Source organism: Lissotriton vulgaris, chromosome 2_1, assembly GCF_964263255.1.
Source record: "Lissotriton vulgaris chromosome 2_1, aLisVul1.2, whole genome shotgun sequence".
Lineage (NCBI taxonomy): Eukaryota > Metazoa > Chordata > Amphibia > Caudata > Salamandridae > Lissotriton > Lissotriton vulgaris.
In genome coordinates, this window is record NC_141687.1 from 578,773,465 (window position 1) to 578,801,146 (window position 27,682).

General features: G+C 47.5%; 1 protein-coding gene across 4 annotated transcripts in view; it reads right to left on the reverse strand.

Moving 5' to 3' along the window:
- The window catches only part of MYRF (myelin regulatory factor), a 464,514-nt gene that overhangs the window by 101,163 nt on the left and 335,669 nt on the right, over positions 1-27,682 (reverse strand). For all 4 annotated transcript variants that reach the window (XM_086955588.1, XM_086955587.1, XM_086955590.1 and 1 more), the window contains 3 exons: positions 4,592-4,701; positions 3,239-3,384; positions 2,598-2,670 (listed from right to left, as the gene is read on the reverse strand). In XM_086955588.1, coding sequence (XP_086811714.1) covers positions 2,598-2,670; positions 3,239-3,384; positions 4,592-4,701 — 329 coding nt within the window. The remainder of the gene's footprint in view (positions 1-2,597; positions 2,671-3,238; positions 3,385-4,591; positions 4,702-27,682) is intronic.

The following is a 27,682-nucleotide window of genomic DNA, read 5'->3' on the forward strand; positions in this document are numbered from 1 at the left end:
GCCATTAATGATAGCTGAGGGAAATGAGTGCCTCTCCATTTAACAGATGATGCCTATGTTGTTCGTACAAATCAGTGGCATTTGTTGTATTGCTTTTATTGAATTCTTGCAGAGTCAACTGAACTGCCTTTTTATCCAGTACGCTGATGTACAATTTGGCATATCGCTGAGATTACTTGTTCTAAATTGTCAAGCCTGGCATCTGTCCCCCTCAACACCTGTATGAGATGCATCTGTAGTGATGGCCACTTATGAGTGTGGTTCTGTCCATCTGTGTCTTCCACTCCTGAAGTGTGGGATGTCCTCTTTTCGCACCATATTAGATCCTCACAGGCCCAGGTTGCCTTGACCTTTCTTAAGGTATTTTTGTAACAGGCCTATTAATAGATGTGCATTTGGAATCAGAGCAATTCAAGAAGCCATCATTAACATTACTTTTACTACCTTCCTCTCTGTCAGAGGATGTTACACCTCGTAAAGGGAATCCCTTTGTAAAAACACCATCACGCTTTTCCTGACAACAAATTAAATAAGGCCCAGAGACAAATTCTTGATATGACGTAGTTTCAATTTTGACTTCCGCATGTTGAATGTGAACAACAATCTGTAAAGTAACTTAATAATTTGTGGAGTGTGGTTTTGAGTTTTCTGTTGAATTATCTCCTTTACCAGTCAATCTTTCAAGTACGGGTAGACACGTATCTTGTGGTTGTGCAGATGTCCTGCTACCAGTGACACACGCATTGTGAGCGCTATCAGGGCTGATCTGATGCTGAATGGGAGTACTTGTAATTGCCAATGTGTGTCATTACTGCAAATTGAAAGCATTTCCAGTGAGTTGGGTCCATTGGTACAATGACTCAATCATCCTTTGCATCTAATGTTGTCTTGTAGTCTGCCGTTCACAATAGAAGGATGACTTCCTGGATTGCCATTTTGAAATACAATGTGGAGCATGTAGCTGTTGAGGAGGCATGAATATAGAATCCGTCTTCATGTCCCATCATTTTTGGCAATAAGGAAGTATCCTGACACACATATGGTCATTTTTCTGCAGCTGGCACCCCAGTGAAAGCCCCCTTCTGCAGTAGGGCAATGACTTATTTAACAGTCGTAGAGCTTTCTTTGGTCTGTGTCTTCCTGGAGGACGCTATAGTGGTATTGGGCGAAATTCTCTGAAATGCCCTCTTTGTACTGTGGAAAGCACCCATTGATCTGAGGTCGTTGGGATCCATTGGTTTGGGCAATAGACTGTATACCCGATAGGTTTTGGGTAATCAGGGTAAACATGTGCTTAGTCATTCTTCTGAGGCAAAGGTAGCTTTCCCTTGCCATTCATTTACCATTCACCATGTGTTACCATGGAAATTGCTCTTGAGCACTGCTGAGGCTGCTTGAATGCAGCTGTTGTTGCTGTTCAGCTTGTTGGTACATTTGATGAGATTTAGAATACTGTTTAGGATCGGATGCCAGTCTGCATGTTTACCATCTCTCACAGAAAGGGTGTTACAAGGGTACAACTCCCATCAACTATGCTATTTTGGTGTCCCTAATGTTTTCTAACACAATCAGTTTTAGAGGCAAATACATGTACCCCATCGTACAGTATGATTACCATAAGCTGCTAGACAGCCAGTCAAAAGCGTAATATGCTAAGCATGGTATGTCTGCTGCTAGGAGATGCTTTTAAGGGTCTGTCTACAAACTGTGTATGCAGCTTCCAGTGAACACATATTCCAACAATGGAAAGGGTTTTGTACGTGTATTTTAGTTCTGTGTATGAGAAAGGCATCGTGGTCAGGAGATAGGCAAAGATTACACACCTGGCATGACACTGAGGACAGTTTTCAAAGGACATTCTTTCTATTGCCCTGAGTACATTTTCCACAGAGAGTACATTGAAAGCTGTTGAATTTGAAGGATACATGGCCCCTGGAAGAGCCTGAGGCCCTGTAGTGCAGGAATCGCTGTCGATCTGTCTCTATAAGATATCGGCTGGTGGAAAGGCAATGAAGGTCGTTTAATCCAGGTATCAAAGTCAAAATAGACCGGTTGAACCCGAACTAAAGCATAGAACTGTGTTGAACTCAGAGCCTCGGCTATGCACATTCAAACTCAATTGCGAAAGAACAACCTAACATGGAGTCGCGCCCATGGTTATAGCCAGCAAGGAAGGAGTCACTATATACCTTGTGACTCAAGACACTGCTAGGCAGACAAAAAAACCTTCAACACTAGATTACAGGAGTATGTAGAGCATGTGTATCTACAGAAACAAATGCATATTATTTATATGACATCAACCTTAAAAGGTAAAAAGTGCTCAAAAACATTGGATCCCACTAATTTACATCCTTTATTTATTTTATTATTTTTTGGAGAGGGCAGCCGGTGCACACAATCAATGAATAGTATTCCTCTAAAAGCTTTTCACACCCACCAATAAACTTATTAACTGTTCATACTCCTGTCCATCTTAACTCTGTTTCTTTACCTTTCATTCCCCGTTCCCTCAACCTGCTTTCCGTAGTCATCATGATGTGTTGCCTTAACAATATATCCTCTGCAGAAAGAAACAATATTGAAAGAAGTCTCACCTTGCCAATAACCTTGGAAGGCCTTTTTTTGAATGGCACACTTCCTGCACGGCTGAACTGGCTTCCTGTTTGGCTGAGAAAAGAGTAAAAAGTGAAGTGAGCAGGATCTGGAATGGAGCGTATCGATAAGAAGGGTGGCACGAGGGCACAACTTCGTTGAGGCAGGGCTTCAGTAGCCTGAGGCAGCTCAGGTGCAGTAAAATGCAAAGGTGCAAGCTGGATCTGCAAGGAGTTATGGAATCTCTGGGACTTAGGCTGAGTAGATCTTAGGATATGGAGAAATTTGATATGAAGAGAATCTGGAAGGACAAGGAAGAGGATGTGTGGAGCAAGGTGAAAGTTGGTTGAGATGAGATATGCTTTTGCAATATAGCAGGGATGAGAGTGTTTGGATGTTGGTTGGGTGACTTCCAAAGGCAGGGACCTTGGCGGAGGATGGCTGAGTTGTTGCCCTATGGCTGTGGATGGTATTTTAGTAGATGACAATGTTCTTGTGTTAATGAAGTCAGCATCGACAATGAGCAGGTAAAACGTGAGATGCATAGTTCCCTCTGCCATGCACGAGGATGGGATTAGTGTGGTCAGAATGAGTCAGTGGTTAGGCTGAGGGTAAAACAGGAGAGATGGTGGGGTATCACTACCTGACAGTGGACTTCATGCTGTCCAGCCTCTTCAATTTGGCAAGTTTTCGACTCCAACGCTCAAGTTCATCGATCCGTGTCTCTAGGTTGTCAGTCAATTTACAGAGCTCCTTGACAGCTCCTACATTCTCCATGAATATACGCTCCTATCCACCACAAGCAGAGAACAGAGAAAGATCAAGTCTCCAGTTTAAGGCACCACTGAAGACAGAAAAACAGGCTGTTCTGTACTGAAGGAGATAACATTTTAATTTACTGTGATGCAAACATCTGAATCTATGTGGCCTCTGCTCTCCTGTAGTTAGGTGTAGGGGTATCCTACTCACTCTGGTATTAGGAAAGTTATTTTAATTCCCATTAGGTTAAAGATCTATAAACTATCTATGCCAATATAGTCATATCTGAAGTTTCAGAGGGCAAGTAACAGCACCAGCAAGTCCCCTTGGATCTCATCAGCCAAACACTTGCTGATACTAAAACTCTTCTTGTAAATAAAACAACAATTGTTCCTTCTCAGAAAATAGTAAATAGTTAAATTGATGGTACCAAGGAGGGCAAGATGGTTTCATTATTATGCCGAACCACTATAAAGGATAAAAAACTATCCAGAATTAACTGAATTCTTTTGGAGGCAACAGAGAACCAAGACTAAGCTAAGGTTATGCCAAGGACAAATCAGAAATGGGCTACACTCAGACATGGAGGATAGGAGTGATCTAAACCATGGTACAATACAATAAAGCCTAAAGGAGAGTCATGTCTCATTTGATCCAACTTGGAGGAAATAGTAAAATTAATTGAATTGGAATAAAAAGAAAAGGAATAAATTGGGGTGGGATGGGGAGGGGTGGTACCTTATTACAAGGACTCAGGGAGTCTAACCAGGGAGATACCAGAGAACCATGATAAAGCTAAACTAATCCAGAGGACAGAGAAGAATTATAACTAACACCAGTTGACCTGAATAACAGCAGTCCAAAACTATACTGGAACCCCATGCAGGTCAGAAGAAACCCATTCTCAGGATCTCCACCATGAGAAGTAGAATTAAGACTAAGTAAGGCTAAACTAACCTAGACGACAGAAGACTAAACCTCGTCTTGGACAGTAGGAATGACTTAGGCTATCCTGAGATATATAGCTAGAATGTCTGTTCAACAAGTAGGACATGAAAAAACTTGGGATGAGAGTCTCCAACCTCAGGAATATATGTAAGACTAAATCAAACTAATTGGGTGGAAAGGAGATATCTTTTTACATAGTCGATGTGAGGTCCTGGAGCAGCTGTACACTTCACCCCCACTCCTCCAGAGTCATGTGATGACTTTAGATACATCTGACACAGTTTCTCACCTTATTCACCACTAGGAAGTTCTCAATGGTTTTGCCGTTTGCAAAGACTACGTCGCCAGTGTCCTTAACCGCTTCTGGAAGAATCTCCTTCACCTCCTGAGCAATGACACCTGCCACAGAATTCATTTCATAAACATTACAATCTTCAAGTAAGCAGCATTTGTAAAGGGTAATACGGCTCAATTCTGCATTTTCATCAGGTAGAAATTGCAATAAGTAGTGGGGAACACAGAGTGAATGTTGAGTTACTCTATCACTGATTTCATATCTATTACTGGACACTTTGTGTGAAAGATACTGATGAGAGCATCTTCTCTACACTGGTTCATAATCTGGAGAATGGTACAGTCTTTTAAAGGAGGTACTAACCGCCCAGCAAAGTGTAATGTGCCCATTAGCAATGCCATAATAGGTATGTCTATCTGCCTTTTTGGATAATGTATCTGTACATCTTATACAGAGGCTGTCTGTGTATTTGTCTAGTATTTGAGGTTCTATGTCTGTGTCTTAAATTATTGAGGTCTGTGTGTGTGTGTCTGTTGTTAATCTGAATTGATGTATGTATGGCTGTTTGTTTTGCAAACAGTGTAATGTATTGTTGTGTATGTTGAGGTTTGTGTGTCTAACTATGACACTTTCTATATATGTGTTTGTCAGTGTGAATGCCGTTGTTAGTATGTTTTGGTTTTTGTGTTTCTATGTGCCTGCCTTTTTACAGATATGTTTATGTCTGTCTTTTGGGATATTCATTTATGTGTGTGTCGATCTACTTGTCTCTTCCTACACTGGTCTGTTCCAATATGTCTATATCTATAGTGTTTAATTCATCCCTAAACATACAATCTTGCAGCCCATTCAGATTGCTTTAGCATGCAAAGGGGTATTAAGTCTAAATGCGGGACGAGGTTCATTTTCTTTTCCTGTGTGGCCTTAAAGTGAGGCAGATATTCAGAGAAAAGCCCACAAAGTTCCACAACATCCTCCATGCCATGTCATGTATTTACAACATCACATACAAAGCCCCCTCACAACTTTTAACAATAATGGTACAGGGATCCAGAGTGCAAATACATTTAAATTCATCCATCCAATATTTATGTGCAAAAGTGGGTCATTTGGCAACACTTCAGTGCTTTAAATTCACACTCGCTGTTGCTATTCTCACTATTGACATAATGTGCGTTGTTGCTTCCCTCACAATGTGCTCTTTACATTCGAGCAGGGTCCGTCGACTTTTACATTTGTGGAGAAGTGTGGCTCACTGGTTAGAGGAAGCAGACCTGGAAGCAGAGGTCAGCCCGGGACCAGGGTTCAATTCCCGGCTCGGTGGGGTCTTGAGTCCTAAAATGTCCATGGACTTGATAATTCTCGCTCCGGTGCCTACTCAATTCACGGGTTCACACTCTGCGACTCTGGGCAATAGCTTGCTTAATCTCCACAACGGCTACTCGCGGCGGGATACCTGGCTTTCACCTTGCAGATACCCTGCCAGGGTTATCTCACAGGGGAATACCAGGACAGGTTCCCTAAGCAAGCGCTTAGAAACCGCTCGGTGATTTGCGCTATATAAATTCCTGTACATTTACATTTGTACATTTACATTTACATCTATGAGACATAACACTTTGTCCAAGACCAGATTTGAAATTCGCCAAGAGGTTCTTGCTAATACAACAAACTTTAGACATGATTCTTTCTTCAGTACCTTTTGTACTCTTTCCATTTCTACAGTATTTATTCATTTCAACAGCTTTTCTTTACTTCCTCCCTTGACGCAGGGTAGACACAGCATCCATAAGCGTTACAACAGCCAATGCTTGCTGCAGTTAGCGGAGTGCCACACTCTGCATATAATGCTTATAACTGTGTGTACTTATGTTGGGGTAATATTAGCAACAAATATTAAATGCCAGCAATAAATATTCCTTTCCTTAATGACATGAATGTCAAAACAAACAGAAAAGACTACTGGCAGCCCACTGCCCCATCAGAGACACAAAATGTAGTGCCACACTTCTACACAATCTATCTGCAAGGGTACACACCCGACAAACACTGTTCCATTCCTCCTCACATTGCAGACGTGCAGGGTGATACCCTCTTCTCTGTATAAACTCCACATGATCATAATAAGCAGACATCACCTTTTACAGGAAGTTGCATCCATTCGACCCGGCGCTGAATGCCAACACTGAAGAGCTCCTACCTGTCAGCATGCAGGTGGCAGACAGAGGACAGACAGCAGACAAGACAACTGGAGACAATAATATGAGTTTATTGCACACTAATTGATGGGGTTAACCCCTGGCACGTTTTCTGGGGACACTGTGTCTCTAGTCACAAGGCCTGTGCGGCTCACGGACACAGTCTTATCCCCTCACAGCCTTATCCTGTTTAACATACAAGGTGTTACACTTTAATATTCCAAATATCTTTTTACAGAAACTGAGCTTCTCCTGGTGGTCTGGCGTGGTTAAAAGCAAACTAAACTATCACTTATGGATCCAAAGAATCAAGATAAGAGTCGCCACTGCTAGGTACATCTCAGGACATGAGCCTAGAGTATGGAACTCTTTCACAGATTCCATTAAAATGCTTAACTCAGTCAAACTTTTTAAGCACTCCCTGGAATCGCTCCTGCTCGAGAAATGTCTTTATACACTATGTCCCCTTGTCGCTATTTTGAAATTACCTTTCCAGCATAAAACCTATCTCAGTGTATGCACGTTTCAGACTGATATTATGACTCATTAAAAGGTTGCACATCTTTTGCTGTATTTTAATCTGTTCCTTCATTAATGAATAAATAAATTTGCAATTCTTTTGTTTTACCACCATTTACATTTCCTACTGACCTTTTGGTCCCTCACTCGACCCTGTCCCATTTCTTAGTCTTCCCTTTTTTCTTTCTTAGATTTTCCTCCTCCATCCCTCGGCCCAGCCCTTCCTTCTTGTGACATTGACCCTAAGCACCAATAGATTCCTGGGCATCAGTATGTCGCTGCTTTTATGTGGAGGAGTGGGGGTGTATACTCAAGAATACTTTGGCTAGAGAACAAGTCTGCATTCAAGATCATACAAGGTGTTTTCAATTGCTCTTATCAACACTTAAGCTCTCCAGATAGCATGGGTCAAATGTGTTGGACACTAGAGGGCATGTTGTTCTGTGGTTCCTTCTACAACGTCCCCTGATGGGTTCAAAGCACAGTTGTATGTGTGGAAGCTAGCCCTGTGTTTTACTAATCTTTGTTCTGTACACAGAGATTATATGTCCAGGGCATGGATTAGGATTGAATATAGGCTGACCGCACAACTGATGCCGTAGCCCCTTCTTCACTCTTGCCACTCTTTCATCCGTGAGTTCAGGTGAATCCGTTTATGACCTCCATCTTTGTATGGGTTGGGAGTTCGTCAACCTTTGCTGCCTGCTGTCTGCTCAGCCATTCCTTTATAAGAGAAGTTGAGCAGAACTGTGAACAGTGGAGTACCACCTCTCTCAGGGCCACAGCAATTGTGTGTGATATGTTAGTTCTGATACTAAGCCAAGGCCTCTTCTTGGTTTGTGGGACATTGAAGACGCAAGCAAACATTGATACTGCCTTCATCCTCTTGTGCTCTGCAGCATCCTTTGATATTAGGAAGGAAGAGAAAGAGGGGCTCGTACAGAGGATGGAATCTCAGAATAGAGTGTTATTATGAAAAGACCAGAATAGTACAAAAGATTGTGCATATGAATGGTGCAATGACCAAGTGGGGATAGCAAGAATCAGTAACACTAAGATCCCCGGCGAAAATTCTTCTATTCGAGAAAAGCTACTGTTATGTCATCAGCGAACATAACAGTACCGCTATCTAATCACTCTCTATAATTCTGGGGTTCTCATTTACCAGAATCATGGCATTTCTATTTATTGGTATTTTTGTATATCGTTCTGTTTCTTTATGTTTCTGTAGGGAAAATATGACCAATGCATTGTTTAGTGACGATTAGTACTGGTTACTGGGCCAAATACGTTTTATCATGAATCTCTGGAGAGCATTATGGGCAAGTATAGGTGTGTGTGAGGCAGGACTTTACTGCTTATTTTATTCTGGTCTGGTTCATGGTTGTCCATTGCTTGTCATGAGGTGGCTCTTCTTTTGAAGGTCATCATTAGATGAGTATGGGGTTTTGATGCCATGCTGTGGGGGGGGTGGTTTGTTGAAGCTAACTTATTCTGAATATGTTTGATATGCAGGTTTGTGAGAGGATATAGATGTCATATGAAACTGGCACAATGTAACCAACTTTATGGATCTGGCGCCATGTTGTTCTTCTGATGATGCCAGATGGGCAAAAAATAAGTTGTCCAGGTCACGGTGTCGGCAGGCGAGAGAGTTGCAGGTCCTCCAGGAAATCCAGCCCGGGGCGGAGTATTATGTGAGTCATAGGAAGATGGAGAGTGCACTAGGCCCTTCCAGATCTCTGCGGATTCAGGCAGGCTGTGTTTTGGCCCCTTTCCTATATTCCTTATATACTAATGGAGGGAGGTAGCATTGTTAGGAGTCACAAAAGATGTTCCTCATTTTAACTCCACTTTCTTGGCCATACTCCTATATGAAGATGACGTGGTCCGCCTAGCAAGAAAGGGGAGGGCTTTGCAGAAACAAATTAAGGCGTACACTACATGATCAGAGGGTTAGTGAGGCAACATTTTATGTTCTAGTGGCAGGTGATTGCCCCAAGCAACTTTCAACTTTCTGAGCAGATTCAATAAGCATGGAGGTAGTGGACACATTCTCCTATTAAGGCATACCTTTTGATAGATAACACACTTGGAAGAATATGCTCGCTAGTAGAGAATATCTCTCAGAGAAAGGATAGCGTACATCTTTTCATTTGTCAAAAGGCTGGGTACGAAAACCATCCCAGAGATTTCGGATGTATACGTGGCAAAAGCAATTTCTGTACCAATATATGGGGTTGGAATTTGGGGCTTTGGATAAACGAACCCCTTCAACATAAGGAATATAGGGGCATATTACCAAGCAATAGCGATTATTATCGCTATTGCTTGGTTAGCGAGAAAAAATTATCGCCAAGCTGCAGCGATTTTTATCGCAGACAAACCTTGGTATTACCAAGGTTTATCGCAAATGCGATAAAAATCGGCAACAATGCATGAATATCGCTGAAAAATCAGCGATATTCAGGCTTTACTGAGCTAATGCTTTTAGCCATGTTATCCACCTCTCATTGGATAACATGGCTAAGAACTGCTCCTGGGCAGGTGTTAGCTTTTGAAGATATTTACGCTTAGCGCAAATATCTCCAAAAAGTTGGTATTAGGAGATAGCGATGTTAGCTACAGTTTCCAGTCGCTGACATCTTGGCACGCCCACTTTGCATGTCATTAGTGATACATTTTTCTGACATGCAAAGCAGCCCAAGATGGTCGCTAACTCCTACTAGCTGTCGCTAACTGGTGTTAGCGACAGCTAGGTAATAGGGAGATGGAGTAGTTTCTGTCCTGTAACTCCAGTTCTGTAGTAGGGGTATCTCTGTTATAGTCATAATCTAGTGAATAGTCCCGCCCATGTGCGTGGACCCCGGCAATCAAAAATAATCTCTTAAGTTGTCAAAATCATGCAGAAACTGCAAAGACACTTAAGAGAGAATTTAAAGACAAAAAATGCAGCCTATATCCACAGGCTACACTGTCCAGTACTTCAACTAGAAATTCCACCAAATAACACCACACATAATACAGCCAGCCCAGTTTCTACCATAGAGAAACTTGCCTCCACCATCAAAAAAACTGTGGAATGATAGAGAGGAAGGCATGGACAGACAAGCCCCATAGGCTGCCATTATGTGGCTTAAATAGGATACTGTGCCTTTAAGAGAGCCTTCTAGAACTTTCTCCCAGTATCCCAGAATGCATAGCAGGTCCCTCTACTTTCAGTTCTTTTTGATAGGCGTAGCACGCCAGACCTGTAGCATTACGTACATGAATACGTATCTCCACCGGGGAGGAGGGCGGGCGCTTATGACTATAACAGAGATACCCCTACTACAGAACTGGAGTTACAGGACAGAAACTACTCCTTCGGTAGTAGGGGATCTCTGTGTATAGTCATAATCTAGTGAATAGAATGGCAAGCCCATCCCCACAATAAAGCGGCGGTGGAGAAAGAAAATAACGCCACTACTGTGCGAACAAGTTCCGCAGCGAAGCCTGCCTCACCTGAGCATCTGCTCTGGCATCAGTGTCCAGACAGTAATGCTTAGCAAAGGTATGAACCGACTTCCAAGTGGCTGCCTTGCAGATTTCAGCAATCGGCACGTTACGGAGCAGAGCCGTCGTGGCAGCTTTGCCCCTGGTGGAATGAGCCTTAGGCTTACCTCCTAAGGTCTTATTAGCCTTTTGGTAACATAATTGTATGCAGGACACAATCCACCTAGAGATGGACTGCTTAGAGGTCGCAAGACCCGTCCTGACCGATCCGTAATTGATGAACAACTGGTCAGACCTATGAATATCTTTGGTTTTATCCAGATAAAATTTCAACACCCTCCTAACATCCAGGGAATGGAGAGACCTCTCAGCTGGGGATGAAGGGTTCTGAAAAAAACGTAGGCAAAGGTATGGTCTGGTTGACATGAAAATCAGAAATAACCTTGGGAAGAAATGTAGGGTGCGTACGCATTACAACCATAGCAGCATGAAACACAGTATAAGGTTCAGTACAACACAACGCCTGAATTTCACTCACCCTGCGGGCCGATGTAATGGCCACGAGGAACGCCGCCTTCCAGGACAGGTGCTGCAACAAAGCCTTATGAATAGGTTCAAAAGGCTCCTTCATCAATCTGGACAGCACCACATTCAATTCCCATGAAGGCGAAGGAAGCCTGACAGGAGGGAATACTTTCTTCAATCCTTCTAGAAAATCTTTGATCACAGGGATCTGGAAAAAGGAAGTCTGTGAAGGGCATTTCCTGTAGGCAGTCAATGCAGCAAGATGAACCTTAATGGAATGAACATTAAGGCCAGACTGCGCCAAATGTAGAAGGTAAGGAAGGATGACATCTTCCTTACAGGTCGTAGGATCATGGTTCTTAGACTGGCACCAGATACAAAACCTCTTCCACTTGTAAGCATATGAAGTCCGAGTGGAAGGTCTCTTAGACTCCTTCAGTATGTCCATGCAATCATCGGGCAGATTCAGATGGCCATATTGCACTATCTCAGGAGCCATGCCGCCAAACTCAAAGATGAGAGGTTGGGGTGTAACTTCCGTCCCCCGAACTTCGTGAGAAGGTCCGGCCTGCACGGCAACCGAATGTGAGGAAGGAGAGACAGGTGAAGTAGGTCCGTGAACCACCACTGCCTGGGCCACTCCGGGGCAATGAGTATCATCCGAGCCCTGGACCGGGCCAGCTTGATGAGCACCGCCGGAATCAGGGGAATGGGAGGAAAGGCGTACAGAAAGCTGTTTGTCCAGTCTATCCATAACGCATTCCCCAGCGTCCCTTGCTGGAAGTACCTGGAGGCGAAGTCTCTGCACTTGCTGTTTTCGGCGGTGGCGAACAAATCTACGTCTGGAGTTCCCCACCGTGCGAAGACTTCTCCTAGTACTTTGTCGTTTATGACCCATTCGTGGTTTTCCTGAACCAGCCTGCTCAGTGCGTCTGCCTGAACATTCTGCACACCTGGCAGATGGGTAGCTGTTATCATCAATCCTCTGGCTAGGAGCCAGTGCCAGATCGCCTGCGCCTCCTGTGACAGAGTGCGTGATCTCGAGCCCCCCTGCTTGTTGAGGTAGTACATCGTGGTAGTATTGTCCGTCTGTACAAGCAGAGAGTTGGTCTGGAAGGACGGAAGGAAGGCCTTCAGTGCCAAGTGAACAGCTCTGAGTTCCAGGAAATTGATGTGATACGTGGCCTCCATCGGCGACCACGTTCCTTGAATCAGTAGAGTCCCGGAGTGCGCTCCCCATCCCAGGAGAGAAGCATCCGTCACGACAGTCTGCGTGGGAATGTCCTTGTGAAAGGGAACTCCTCTGAGGAGATTCTCCGCCGAACACCACCACTTCAGAGACTGAAGAGCATGCAGCGACAGTCGAATCTTGTCGTCCCAAGATCCTTTCCTCTGATCCCACTGGTCCTCCAAGCACTCCTGCAGCGGTCTCATGTGCAGCCGTGCGTGTGGCGTCAGGAAGATAGAAGAGGCCATCGATCCCAGTAGAGAAGACACCGTCCTCACTGTTGTAGATGGAGTTGTCATAAGAGCCTGAGCCTTCCGAAGGAGAGATAATCGTTGCTCTTCCGAAGGAAACACGCTTGCTGACAGCGTATTGATGGAGGCTCCCAAGTACTGTATGCATTGGACCGGAGTCGGGACAGACTTGGCCATGTTGATGCGCAGCCAAGTCAAGTCAAGTCAAGTCATAGGATTTGTATAGCGCACTACATACCCAGAGGGTTTCAAGGCGCTTAGGAAGGGGAGGAGGATTACTTGTCAAATATCCACGTTTTAAGTTGCTTTCTGAACGCTAGGTGGTTCTGGGTAAGGCGAAGGTAAGCGGGGAGTGAGTTCCATGTTTTAGCAGCCAGGTATGAAAAGGATCTGCCTCCCATGGTGGTCTTGTTGATGCGAGGTACAGTGGCGAGGGCTTGGTTGGAAGAACGTAGTTGGCGGGAGGGGGTGTAGAAGGACAGTCGTGAGTTGAGGCAGTCTGGTCCGATGTCGTAGAGTGATTTGTGTGCGTGGGTAAGCAGTCGGAAAGTGATCCTCTTATTGACGGGTAGCCAGTGGATGTCTTTAAGGTGACCAGAGATGTGTTCGTTGCGTGGGAGGTCTAATATGAGCCTGGCTGAGGCGTTTTGGATTCGTTGGAGTTTCTTCTGGAGTTTTGCGGTAGTACCCGCGTAGAGGGTGTTTCTGTAGTCCAGTCGGCTCGTGACCAGAGCGTGGGTGACTGTTTTCCTTGTATCGGAGGGGATCCAGCGAAATGTTTTTCTGAGCATGCGAAGAATGTTGAAGCAGGAAGAGGATACGGCGCTGACTTGTCTGTTCATTGAGAGTGAAGAATCCAGGATGACGCCTAGGTTCCGTGCGTGGTCTGTCGGGATGGGTGCTTTTCCGAGGGCTTCCGGCCACCAGGAGTCGTCCCATGCAGAGGGGGATGTACCAAAGATGAGGACTTCTGTTTTGTCTGAGTTCAGTTTCAGACGGCTTTGTTTCATCCATTCGGCAACTTCTTTCATTCCTTCGTGTAGGTTAGTTTTGGCGGTGCTGGGGTCATTGGTGAGAGAGAGGATCAGTTGATCAGTTGTTCAAGAGAACGCACGTCTTCTGGAAGTGTGCTCGCTCTTCCGAGAAGGAGGATGCCTTGATCAACCAATCGTCCAGGTACGGGTAGACAAACACCTTGTTCTTCCTCAGGTGTGCTGCTACCACCGCGATGCACTTCGAGAATGTTCTCGGCGCAGACTTCAGTCCGAATGGGAGTACTGTGTATTGATAGTGATTGGTGCCGACTTGGAACCGCAGGAACTTCCTGTGTTTGTGTGCAATGGGCACATGGAAGTAAGCATCCTGTAGGTCTATAGCACATAGCCAGTCTCCCTGTTGCAGCTGAGGATAAATCTGATGCAACGACAGCATGCGAAACTTTTGCCTGCGAATCCATTTGTTTGCCTGTCGCAAGTCCAGAATGGGCCTGAACTCGTTCTTGTCCTTCTTGCGAACCAGAAAGAACCGGGAGTACAGACCTCTTCCTCTCTGGGACAGAGGTACGTCTTCTATCGCCCTTTTCCTCAACAGGATATCCGCTTCCGCCTGAAGCTCGCGCAGCTGAAACTGCGAGCTGACCGGTGGAATTGCTGGAGGAGGGCTGGTGAACCGAAGACTGTATCCATTGCAAACAATATTCAGCACCCACTTGTCCTGAGCTATTTTTCTCCACTCTGCCAGAAAAAATTGAATGCTTCCCCCTACCGGAGTGGGTAACAGATCCGGGGGAAGTAGGTTCCTGGGGCCTAGACCCAGCCTGGCCCTTGGGCGCCGGAGCCAACTGCTGGCCTCCCCTGCCCTTCTGGCGCTTCTGGAACGGCTTACGGAACTGTTGTTGATGTTGCGACTGTCCCGTAGCCTGGCCACGTCCTCGGCCTTGCCCACCGAACCGCCGTTGGAAAGGGCGGTACGTCTTCTTGGTCTCTTTAGGCTTCTCCAGGCCCACAGCCGTGAGCGTCTCGGCCTCCGCCTTCATGCGGGCCATCTCATCGTCCGCATGCTTCCCGAAGAGGGTCTCGCCGGAGAATGGTAGGTTGGCCACCCTCTGCTGTGCGTCCGGTTTCAGGGACGTAAGCCGGAGCCATGCGTGGCGTCGTTGGTTGACTCCATGGCAAAACCCATGAGCAGCCAACAGGGAAGAGTCCGCTGCAGCGCTGATAATCTGGTTCGCCACCAGCATCCCTTCATTCAGCACTTCCTGGAAGTCCTCACGCTTCTCGCGAGGTAAGTGCTCTTCAAATCGCTCGAGGGAGTCCCAGAGGGCGCGGTCGTATCGGCCCAACAGCGCCGTGGCACTCGCAGCTTTCATGGAGGTAGCGGAAGTTCCACAGACTTTCCTCCCCGCCGAATCCATCCATCTGGACTCCTTATCCGGGGGAACCGGGGTGGTGGCATGTTGTTTGCGGGCCGCTGTCACAATTACAGAGTCCGGAGGGGGTTCCGTTCTCAGAAAGGCCGGATCCGAATCGGGAGCCCGGTACTTCTTCAGCAACCTCGATGGAGCCGCCTTCGTCACTGCAGGGGTGAGAAAAAGGGCTATAGCCGGTTCCTCCAGGCCCGGCACCAGAGGCAGGTGAGGACGAGATAGGTGTTTTTGATGCAATGTCTCAAAAATTACGGAAGTTTTAGGAGTAGGCACCGTCAAGGATATGCCCAACTTCGCAGCGCCCCTTAAAAGGACGTCATGGAACGCAACCAGGTCTTCAATCGGGGACACCCTCGTGTCCGGTGACTCCGACAAGGTAGGAGAATAGTCCCTGGTACCAGAGGACCTTGTGCGGGAGCGAGATTCGCGCCTCCTATGGTGGCGTCTCGACCTCGTGGACGATCTTTGTCGCGATCTCTCCCTTCTCCCAGAGCGAGAGCGAGACCTGCCAGCCCGTGGCCGCTCCACCGGTTTCCGTGGCGGGGTCTTCCTTGGCTCCTCTCGGGGTTTCGGTTTTGGGGTCCCCTTAGGAGGTACAGGCAAAGACGGCAGCGAAGTGGACCTCGGAAGAGGAACCTTCGGCTGCGGTGCGGGCCCATGCGGAGGGACAGGAGGTGGTGGTGGGTCGCCTGAAGGAAGTGGAGGTTTGGGTGGAGGATCCTCTTTAGGAACAGGAGGAGGAGTTGGCGACCGAGGCTGAGATGGCGTGTACACCTCTGAGTACACCGAGCCCGGTGACCCCTTAGGCGAAGGGGGCTGAGATCCAGCCCCTTCAGCAGGTGAACGCTTCCTCTTTCGTCCTCCACTGGAAGAAGCGTGACTTCTGGGACTAGAATCCCTCTTACGCCGTTTTGGAGAGGCTGAATGACTCCCAGACGCCGACCTTTTTCTGCTTGACGTCGAGCCTCTCTTTCTCGACGTCGAACGCCGACCCCTCGACGTCGACCTCTTCCTCCGTGCCGTCGTACGCCGCCTCCGCGACGTCGAGCGTTCCGTCTTCGACGACGAGCGTCGCCGTCTCCGTCTTGATGCTCTCGACGTCGAGGAGCCCCTCGACGTCGACCGGTGCCTCGACGGCGATCGACAGTGTCGCCTCGACGGCGAGCGTCGATGCTTGTCACTTCGCCTTCGGCGTCGATAGGGAGACCTTGACGTCGACGAAGACGATGACGTCGACGGTGGCTTCGACAGCGACTTCTCCATGATCTTCGACGTCGAGCCGTCATGCCGTCTCGACCCGGAGCCCCGGGGAGAAGGGGAGCACACCGCCGTCATCCCTCTCGACGTCGTCGTCGATGCAATCGACGTCGACGGAGACCGGGACCGTTTGCTGGACTTCCTGCCTCTGGGGAGCCCCCCAGAGGCCTCAGCAGAGGCAGAGGGAACCTTCCCAGCCTGCCTAGACCCACCTGCAGCCTGCAGACGCCTCTCCTCAAGGCCAGAAAGCCTGATCTTCATCCTGTCCCTCAGAGTCCGAGCAGTAAACTGCTGGCAGATGACACAGTCCTCAGGGACATGATCTTCAGGGAGGCAGACGATGCAGACATCATGGGGATCACTCTTGGCCTTCTTCCTCCCACATGCTGGACACTTATCAAAAAGGCCAGGCATTTTAGAGCCCTAAAACGCCTGAAACAGCACACAAAAGAGAAAGAGAACACCAAGAAAGTAAACTGAAACACTTTTAGAACACAAAAGTGCCAAAATATCCAATAAACCCTTGAAACAAGGGAGAGCTCAATGCCAGGGTCCTGTAAGCAGGAGCCGGAAAAAAGAACTGAAAGTAGAGGGACCTGCTATGCATTCTGAGATACTGGGAGAACGTTCTAGAAGGCTCTCTTGAAGGCACAGTATCCTATTTAAGCCACATAATGGCAGCCTATGGGGCTTGTCTGTCCATGCCTTCCTCTCTATCATTCCAGAGTTTTTTTGATGGTGGAGGCAAGTTTCTCTATGGTAGAAACTGGGCTGGCTGTATTATGTGTGGTGTTATTTGGTGGAATTTCTAGTTGAAGTACTGGACAGTGTAGCCTGTGGATATAGGCTGCATTATTTGTCTTTAAATTCTCTCTTAAGTGTCTTTGCAGTTTCTGCATGATTTTGACAATTTAAGAGATTATTTTTGATTGCCGGGGTCCACGCACATGGGCGGGACTATTCACTAGATTATGACTATACACAGAGATCCCCTACTACAGAACATTTTATCTCCGCTTTCTTGGCTTTTAAAGCCAAAAAAGCGGAGATAAATCCCTTGATAATATGCCCCATAGTTTCCTTAAAAGGTTGTTAGCCCTACTCAAATTATAACTGTCATGCAGAACTAGACACCACATATTTATCGGACATCGTCCACATTGCACTGATTTTATTGTGCTATTCTATATGGTGCAGGGGGACGGTGAATTTGAATTCGATTATACTGAGAGACTGCCTCAAGATGGATTCTGCACATAAGATAACATGGTTACAGTATGTTATGAGTACCTTAAAGGAGCTTGGTCTAGTAGGACTATTTGAGAACCTACCCAGCTGCGCAATGATCTCCAAGGCTAGGATTAAATCCATCTTCCTACAGAAAATGGTGAATGAAAGATAGGAGACTAATAGCAATAAATCTAATGAAGCTTTATTTAAGGTCCCCTCCCACTACCCAGATTGTACACTCCTATCTGGCTTAAGTCTCTAATCCCCAGCACAAGTTCATTCTAGTGAGATTTCGATTCAACCATATACCCTTGATGTTGGGTTAACTTAACAATGTATATTCTCAAAGCGTTCTGACTTTATGCCCCTGTGATGGGACATCAACACAGAGTGACCTACATATACTTTTCTTTTGCAGTTTTTATAATGTTCAAAGGAAAAGATTTATAATCCCAATTTTGAAACAAGCATTTACAATGCAACGGTCTCGGCTTTGCAAAAGTTAGAGCTATGTGGTGGCGGATGCGGTGGTGGATGCAGTGGTGGATGTGGTGGTGGATGTTGTGGATGTTGTGGTGGATGTTGTGGTGGATGTGGTGGTGGTGATGGTGGGTGTGGTGGTGGTGGTGGATGTTGTGGTGAATGTGGTGGTGAATGTGGATGTGGTGGATGCGGTGGTGGATGCGGTGGTGGATGCGGTGGTGGATGTGGTGGTGGATGTTGTGGATGTTGTGGTGGATGTTGTGGTGGATGTGGTGGTGGTGATGGTGGATGTGGTGGTGGTGGTGGATGTTGTGGTGAATGTGGTGGTGAATGTGGATGTGGTGGATGCGGTGGTGGATGCGGTGGTGGATGCGGTGGTGGATGCGGTGGTGGATGTGGTGGTGGATGTGGTGGTGGTCTTTTAATTATTTAAAGTCCCGCCATACATTGACAACAATGTGAGTGTCGAGTGGGAAGTCCGCTGAAAGTTTACTTCCCAGACCATTAACAATAACAGAGCCTGTCGCCCTCATTGAAATAGGCACGTGCTGGTGGCAGTAACTAAGCCACTTGTCCGTAAACACTGAAATCACCTGGTTTTAAACCCAACCCATATTTAACCTCCCAGACACCCACAGCCATTAAACGTGCAATATTTACAGCAGCCTATTTTTCCATGATCTTAAGTGAGGGTTTGCCACAGAAAAGATTGTTTGTTTTCCCGATTGGTTTTCACCGGGTTGAGCAGTGAGCTAAGATGGGCCAAATGAGAAATACAAACGTTTGACCCAAGGGGCCATTAGGAACAGCTGGTTGTTGAAAAATAACTTCGCTCTGCAAAAAAAACACGAGGGACATATTAATGCTAAAGTAAACTCTTTAAAAAATATTAAACTTATTGATAGCTGATCATACATAATTCTATATGGTCCGCACCCAATCAAGGAAAAAAAGAATAGATAATAAACGTGGTTAAAAAAAGGATTGCATGTTGCCAGCCATAAGGGTTTGCAGCCGGGACCTTGTAAGATACATATCTGTAAAAGGAGGAATGTAACCATGCACTGTGAGCAGAGAGTTGAATGACCCAGAATCCGCCATCAGAGGTGTGTGCTATTCCTCTTCTCTTGACAGGCACTGACTGAAATTCACAATTTCAATAGGTATTTCAGATGCTGATCAAGCAAGCACATTAAAAAGAAAACCCAAAAAGAATATTTAAACCTCTCCACGTTTGTTTTCATTAAACCATATGATACCGATCACAACTCATTACGTTCTTTCATTAAAATGCACTTCAATTAATAAAGTATAACGAGAGAAAAAAGCCTTTGAAATTAGCAGGTCTGGGACATGAGTTTCAGTTGACAGCATATAATCACCGCAGAACAAGAATAACAAGAATAACAAACAAACATTGGTAAAGCCAATACATAGGTCAGGGTTTAATGTGCTAACACATGTAGTGTTAGCACATTAGAGTTCTTGTCCTTCTTGCGAACCAGAAAGAACCGGGAGTACAGACCTCTTCCTCTCTGGGACAGAGGTACGTCTTCTATCGCCCTTTTCCTCAACAGGATATCCGCTTCCGCCTGAAGCTCGCGCAGCTGAAACTGCGAGCTGACCGGTGGAATTGCTGGAGGAGGGCTGGTGAACCGAAGACTGTATCCATTGCAAACAATATTCAGCACCCACTTGTCCTGAGCTATTTTTCTCCACTCTGCCAGAAAAAATTGAATGCTTCCCCCTACCGGAGTGGGTAACAGATCCGGGGGAAGTAGGTTCCTGGGGCCTAGACCCAGCCTGGCCCTTGGGCGCCGGAGCCAACTGCTGGCCTCCCCTGCCCTTCTGGCGCTTCTGGAACGGCTTACGGAACTGTTGTTGATGTTGCGACTGTCCCGTAGCCTGGCCACGTCCTCGGCCTTGCCCACCGAACCGCCGTTGGAAAGGGCGGTACGTCTTCTTGGTCTCTTTAGGCTTCTCCAGGCCCACAGCCGTGAGCGTCTCGGCCTCCGCCTTCATGCGGGCCATCTCATCGTCCGCATGCTTCCCGAAGAGGGTCTCGCCGGAGAATGGTAGGTTGGCCACCCTCTGCTGTGCGTCCGGTTTCAGGGACGTAAGCCGGAGCCATGCGTGGCGTCGTTGGTTGACTCCATGGCAAAACCCATGAGCAGCCAACAGGGAAGAGTCCGCTGCAGCGCTGATAATCTGGTTCGCCACCAGCATCCCTTCATTCAGCACTTCCTGGAAGTCCTCACGCTTCTCGCGAGGTAAGTGCTCTTCAAATCGCTCGAGGGAGTCCCAGAGGGCGCGGTCGTATCGGCCCAACAGCGCCGTGGCACTCGCAGCTTTCATGGAGGTAGCGGAAGTTCCACAGACTTTCCTCCCCGCCGAATCCATCCATCTGGACTCCTTATCCGGGGGAACCGGGGTGGTGGCATGTTGTTTGCGGGCCGCTGTCACAATTACAGAGTCCGGAGGGGGTTCCGTTCTCAGAAAGGCCGGATCCGAATCGGGAGCCCGGTACTTCTTCAGCAACCTCGATGGAGCCGCCTTCGTCACTGCAGGGGTGAGAAAAAGGGCTATAGCCGGTTCCTCCAGGCCCGGCACCAGAGGCAGGTGAGGACGAGATAGGTGTTTTTGATGCAATGTCTCAAAAATTACGGAAGTTTTAGGAGTAGGCACCGTCAAGGATATGCCCAACTTCGCAGCGCCCCTTAAAAGGACGTCATGGAACGCCACCAGGTCTTCAATCGGGGACACCCTCGTGTCCGGTGACTCCGACAAGGTAGGAGAATAGTCCCTGGTACCAGAGGACCTTGTGCGGGAGCGAGATTCGCGCCTCCTATGGTGGCGTCTCGACCTCGTGGACGATCTTTGTCGCGATCTCTCCCTTCTCCCAGAGCGAGAGCGAGACCTGCCAGCCCGTGGCCGCTCCACCGGTTTCCGTGGCGGGGTCTTCCTTGGCTCCTCTCGGGGTTTCGGTTTTGGGGTCCCCTTAGGAGGTACAGGCAAAGACGGCAGCGAAGTGGACCTCGGAAGAGGAACCTTCGGCTGCGGTGCGGGCCCATGCGGAGGGACAGGAGGTGGTGGTGGGTCGCCTGAAGGAAGTGGAGGTTTGGGTGGAGGATCCTCTTTAGGAACAGGAGGAGGAGTTGGCGACCGAGGCTGAGATGGCGTGTACACCTCTGAGTACACCGAGCCCGGTGACCCCTTAGGCGAAGGGGGCTGAGATCCAGCCCCTTCAGCAGGTGAACGCTTCCTCTTTCGTCCTCCACTGGAAGAAGCGTGACTTCTGGGACTAGAATCCCTCTTACGCCGTTTTGGAGAGGCTGAATGACTCCCAGACGCCGACCTTTTTCTGCTTGACGTCGAGCCTCTCTTTCTCGACGTCGAACGCCGACCCCTCGACGTCGACCTCTTCCTCCGTGCCGTCGTACGCCGCCTCCGCGACGTCGAGCGTTCCGTCTTCGACGACGAGCGTCGCCGTCTCCGTCTTGATGCTCTCGACGTCGAGGAGCCCCTCGACGTCGACCGGTGCCTCGACGGCGATCGACAGTGTCGCCTCGACGGCGAGCGTCGATGCTTGTCACTTCGCCTTCGGCGTCGATAGGGAGACCTTGACGTCGACGAAGACGATGACGTCGACGGTGGCTTCGACAGCGACTTCTCCATGATCTTCGACGTCGAGCCGTCATGCCGTCTCGACCCGGAGCCCCGGGGAGAAGGGGAGCACACCGCCGTCATCCCTCTCGACGTCGTCGTCGATGCAATCGACGTCGACGGAGACCGGGACCGTTTGCTGGACTTCCTGCCTCTGGGGAGCCCCCCAGAGGCCTCAGCAGAGGCAGAGGGAACCTTCCCAGCCTGCCTAGACCCACCTGCAGCCTGCAGACGCCTCTCCTCAAGGCCAGAAAGCCTGATCTTCATCCTGTCCCTCAGAGTCCGAGCAGTAAACTGCTGGCAGATGACACAGTCCTCAGGGACATGATCTTCAGGGAGGCAGACGATGCAGACATCATGGGGATCACTCTTGGCCTTCTTCCTCCCACATGCTGGACACTTATCAAAAAGGCCAGGCATTTTAGAGCCCTAAAACGCCTGAAACAGCACACAAAAGAGAAAGAGAACACCAAGAAAGTAAACTGAAACACTTTTAGAACACAAAAGTGCCAAAATATCCAATAAACCCTTGAAACAAGGGAGAGCTCAATGCCAGGGTCCTGTAAGCAGGAGCCGGAAAAAAGAACTGAAAGTAGAGGGACCTGCTATGCATTCTGAGATACTGGGAGAACGTTCTAGAAGGCTCTCTTGAAGGCACAGTATCCTATTTAAGCCACATAATGGCAGCCTATGGGGCTTGTCTGTCCATGCCTTCCTCTCTATCATTCCAGAGTTTTTTTGATGGTGGAGGCAAGTTTCTCTATGGTAGAAACTGGGCTGGCTGTATTATGTGTGGTGTTATTTGGTGGAATTTCTAGTTGAAGTACTGGACAGTGTAGCCTGTGGATATAGGCTGCATTATTTGTCTTTAAATTCTCTCTTAAGTGTCTTTGCAGTTTCTGCATGATTTTGACAATTTAAGAGATTATTTTTGATTGCCGGGGTCCACGCACATGGGCGGGACTATTCACTAGATTATGACTATACACAGAGATCCCCTACTACAGAACATTTTATCTCCGCTTTCTTGGCTTTTAAAGCCAAAAAAGCGGAGATAAATCCCTTGATAATATGCCCCATAGTTTCCTTAAAAGGTTGTTAGCCCTACTCAAATTATAACTGTCATGCAGAACTAGACACCACATATTTATCGGACATCGTCCACATTGCACTGATTTTATTGTGCTATTCTATATGGTGCAGGGGGACGGTGAATTTGAATTCGATTATACTGAGAGACTGCCTCAAGATGGATTCTGCACATAAGATAACATGGTTACAGTATGTTATGAGTACCTTAAAGGAGCTTGGTCTAGTAGGACTATTTGAGAACCTGCCCAGCTGCGCAATGATCTCCAAGGCTAGGATTAAATCCATCTTCCTACAGAAAATGGTGAATGAAAGATAGGAGACTAATAGCAATAAATCTAATGAAGCTTTATTTAAGGTCCCCTCCCACTACCCAGATTGTACACTCCTATCTGGCTTAAGTCTCTAATCCCCAGCACAAGTTCATTCTAGTGAGATTTCGATTCAACCATATACCCTTGATGTTGGGTTAACTTAACAATGTATATTCTCAAAGCGTTCTGACTTTATGCCCCTGTGATGGGACATCAACACAGAGTGACCTACATATACTTTTCTTTTGCAGTTTTTATAATGTTCAAAGGAAAAGATTTATAATCCCAATTTTGAAACAAGCATTTACAATGCAACGGTCTCGGCTTTGCAAAAGTTAGAGCTATGTGGTGGCGGATGCGGTGGTGGATGCAGTGGTGGATGTGGTGGTGGATGTTGTGGATGTTGTGGTGGATGTTGTGGTGGATGTGGTGGTGGTGATGGTGGGTGTGGTGGTGGTGGTGGATGTTGTGGTGAATGTGGTGGTGAATGTGGATGTGGTGGATGCGGTGGTGGATGCGGTGGTGGATGCGGTGGTGGATGTGGTGGTGGATGTTGTGGATGTTGTGGTGGATGTTGTGGTGGATGTGGTGGTGGTGATGGTGGATGTGGTGGTGGTGGTGGATGTTGTGGTGAATGTGGTGGTGAATGTGGATGTGGTGGATGCGGTGGTGGATGCGGTGGTGGATGCGGTGGTGGATGCGGTGGTGGATGTGGTGGTGGATGTGGTGGTGGTCTTTTAATTATTTAAAGTCCCGCCATACATTGACAACAATGTGAGTGTCGAGTGGGAAGTCCGCTGAAAGTTTACTTCCCAGACCATTAACAATAACAGAGCCTGTCGCCCTCATTGAAATAGGCACGTGCTGGTGGCAGTAACTAAGCCACTTGTCCGTAAACACTGAAATCACCTGGTTTTAAACCCAACCCATATTTAACCTCCCAGACACCCACAGCCATTAAACGTGCAATATTTACAGCAGCCTATTTTTCCATGATCTTAAGTGAGGGTTTGCCACAGAAAAGATTGTTTGTTTTCCCGATTGGTTTTCACCGGGTTGAGCAGTGAGCTAAGATGGGCCAAATGAGAAATACAAACGTTTGACCCAAGGGGCCATTAGGAACAGCTGGTTGTTGAAAAATAACTTCGCTCTGCAAAAAAAACACGAGGGACATATTAATGCTAAAGTAAACTCTTTAAAAAATATTAAACTTATTGATAGCTGATCATACATAATTCTATATGGTCCGCACCCAATCAAGGAAAAAAAGAATAGATAATAAACGTGGTTAAAAAAAGGATTGCATGTTGCCAGCCATAAGGGTTTGCAGCCGGGACCTTGTAAGATACATATCTGTAAAAGGAGGAATGTAACCATGCACTGTGAGCAGAGAGTTGAATGACCCAGAATCCGCCATCAGAGGTGTGTGCTATTCCTCTTCTCTTGACAGGCACTGACTGAAATTCACAATTTCAATAGGTATTTCAGATGCTGATCAAGCAAGCACATTAAAAAGAAAACCCAAAAAGAATATTTAAACCTCTCCACGTTTGTTTTCATTAAACCATATGATACCGATCACAACTCATTACGTTCTTTCATTAAAATGCACTTCAATTAATAAAGTATAACGAGAGAAAAAAGCCTTTGAAATTAGCAGGTCTGGGACATGAGTTTCAGTTGACAGCATATAATCACCGCAGAACCAGAATAACAAGAATAACAAACAAACATTGGTAAAGCCAATACATAGGTCAGGGTTTAATGTGCTAACACATGTAGTGTTAGCACATTAGAGTTAGGCAAAGGGAAGGAAGCAAGTATGAGCTAACCGAGAGGGTTATAATTGTAAAGTAGTCTTCCTGTAATGGAAAAACTCCAGTGTGAGAGGTAGGGGAATACCAAACAAACAAAAGCATTAGATGAGAGATGAATACTCAACTGGGATGTGTTAGGATGTGATTCACAAGGTCTGAATCCAATGGCTGGAAGACTGCCAATGGCTGAAAGGGGAGGGGTGTCGACCCAAAACCCACTATGTATATTGTAAGCAATCAGTAATTCTGTGAGCTGCGCTGTCAAATACAGACCTCAAATAGGCCTTCTATTAAGGTCGATCTACTCAAAAGAAGACAGCAGAACAAAGTCTAAGTTACAGAGCGGAAAAAGGGTGCTCCAGATCGCGTCTCTGGTTTTCAAGTATGTGTGCCTCAAACTACACCCAAATTTATACCTTTTGAGAGTGTGAGGCTCTCTTATTTTTGGCAAGCCTTCTCTTAACACAACTTTCATTTGTTTACTGCATGGCCACCGAATCGGTTTCCAGGCTCCTCTACCAACTTCATCACAATCAACGGAAATGTCTCACCTTCAGAGCGCCTCCGCAACTAACCACCTCCATCTCTTGGGGTACCAATGCTTTATGTCTAGCTCAAGACCAGCCCACTGCCCTCTCCTCCCCAGTATCCTCGCTTTTATCGTTTACAATGAACTCTCTTAACCTCGCAACATGTACATTAATTTCAGTTCACTTCACCTCATCGCCCACCCCCTTCCCTCGCACCTACAGGCCAGTAGTTGTACACCCTCCTCTGACCACTTTTTCTCCATACTACATTTACACCTTCCCCTAGTGAACTGATGGTTATCCTGAACGCTTTCTCCCCTCCATCTATCGCTCCACAGCACCATCACACCCTCCGCCCCATGTAACCTCTCACCTCCATTTCGCTCTCGCTCCTGAAGCAAAGACAGTCCGCAGGTTTCTTGTAGCCGTCCCCATCGTGGGTGCGTGTCTGGTTGGACTTCAGCTTCATCATTCTCTAGCGGCGATGCACAGGCTGGTGTGAACACGGAGTCCAAGGGAACACGGGCAGAGCGTTCTAGGGGCGCGGGTTTACAGAGAAAGGGCCGACAGCAAAGACAGGAAGGTGGTCTGGGGACGAGTAGGCCGTTATAAACAGGACAGGGAGGTTGGGCATGAAGCTCCAGGGGCTGAATGGGGCGGTTACAACAGCAGGCACAAGGTCAGGAAGGGTGGCAACCAAAACAAAAATAAAAATGGGACAGCCGCAGGCACTACATTAGGGGGTGGGGGTCGTAAACCATGTAGAAGGGCAGTGCTGCGATAATTAACGGGCGAGAGTAGACTCAGGCCTGGGCCAACGAATGCCGTAATAACGGTGACAGGTCAGAGGGAGCACGAAGGAGTAACAGGTTAAGGTGTTCACTGCAGGCGGGGACGGCCCAGTGGGTGGCTACAGGCCGAGGGAGGGGGTAGGAGCCGCCGGGGGAGCACTGGGACCGGACAGGTGGTAGTACCTCACTGGAGCCCCACGGGGAGGCCTGAAGGCCCCGGGGGCGCTAAGTCAGACTCGGCCCTCCTTGCTGCTCTCTCTCCGGCTTACCGCTGCCTAATCTGCCGCCTGGTCTCCTCCGCCCGTTCCTCCTCGCTCAAACCCGCCATCTTGGGTCGCGCTACGTAAAACACGCATATCCGATGCAGGCAGCTGACTGGGAGAATGCCTGCCGCAGCTGCAGAGTATCGTAGTCTTCCCGCTACGTGCGTAGTTCACTACCGCAGTACAGAAAGCGCATGCCCCGGCCGCACACTCCCGGCGCCGCAAACAAGTTTATAGAATACAAGTAGTAACGCCTTTGGCGCAGGGTGAGTGACTACGCCATTCATATGACAGGAGGATTTACGATAAATGCGCAGCCGGGAGGAGGGACAGTGACGTCTCTATGGAGAGAATGCGTTAAATGTATTCTCGGAGGCGACGTAGAGCGAGCGTTTCGTTGAGCGAAAACAATAAGAAAAGCGCTCGAAAGTAACGTATCTAGCAGCGAGAATACTAACAAAAGTGAATTTTGAAGAATTTTCAGCAGAGTGCGGACGAGGCTTCGACCTAAAGAAAAAAGGAAGGGACTTAAAAAAACACGGAAACACCCCCGAATCGCGTTCAACCTAAAGAAAAAAGGGGCGGGACTTAAAAAACCACACGGAAACGCCCCCGAATCGCGTCAAGGCGGGCCCTGAACTCAGTGACGCTCCTCTCCTTCAATGGCTGGCCAGCATTTACGAGGCCAGCCAATGGAGAAGAGGGGCGTGTTCAGGCCCCCATACTACTAACAAAAGATTTCGGCCCCGCCCACCCACTGCTTACGCAGTGGGACGGTAGCCGAAACCTAAAAATACAACTTCAGATGATGTCGACACGCCCTCTATTTTCACCAAATGTTGGCCGATCCCCTGGTATGTTATTCCCTGACCTCATTTTTGTGGGCTGCCTTGAAGAGGAGAGCTCAGCTAGATATAGATGGGTGACTATTGCAGGAGCCACCGTGTACATGGAAGTAATAATATGGCCTTTAACAATGGTTTAGTTTCTCTCCTCATGATTTTGCA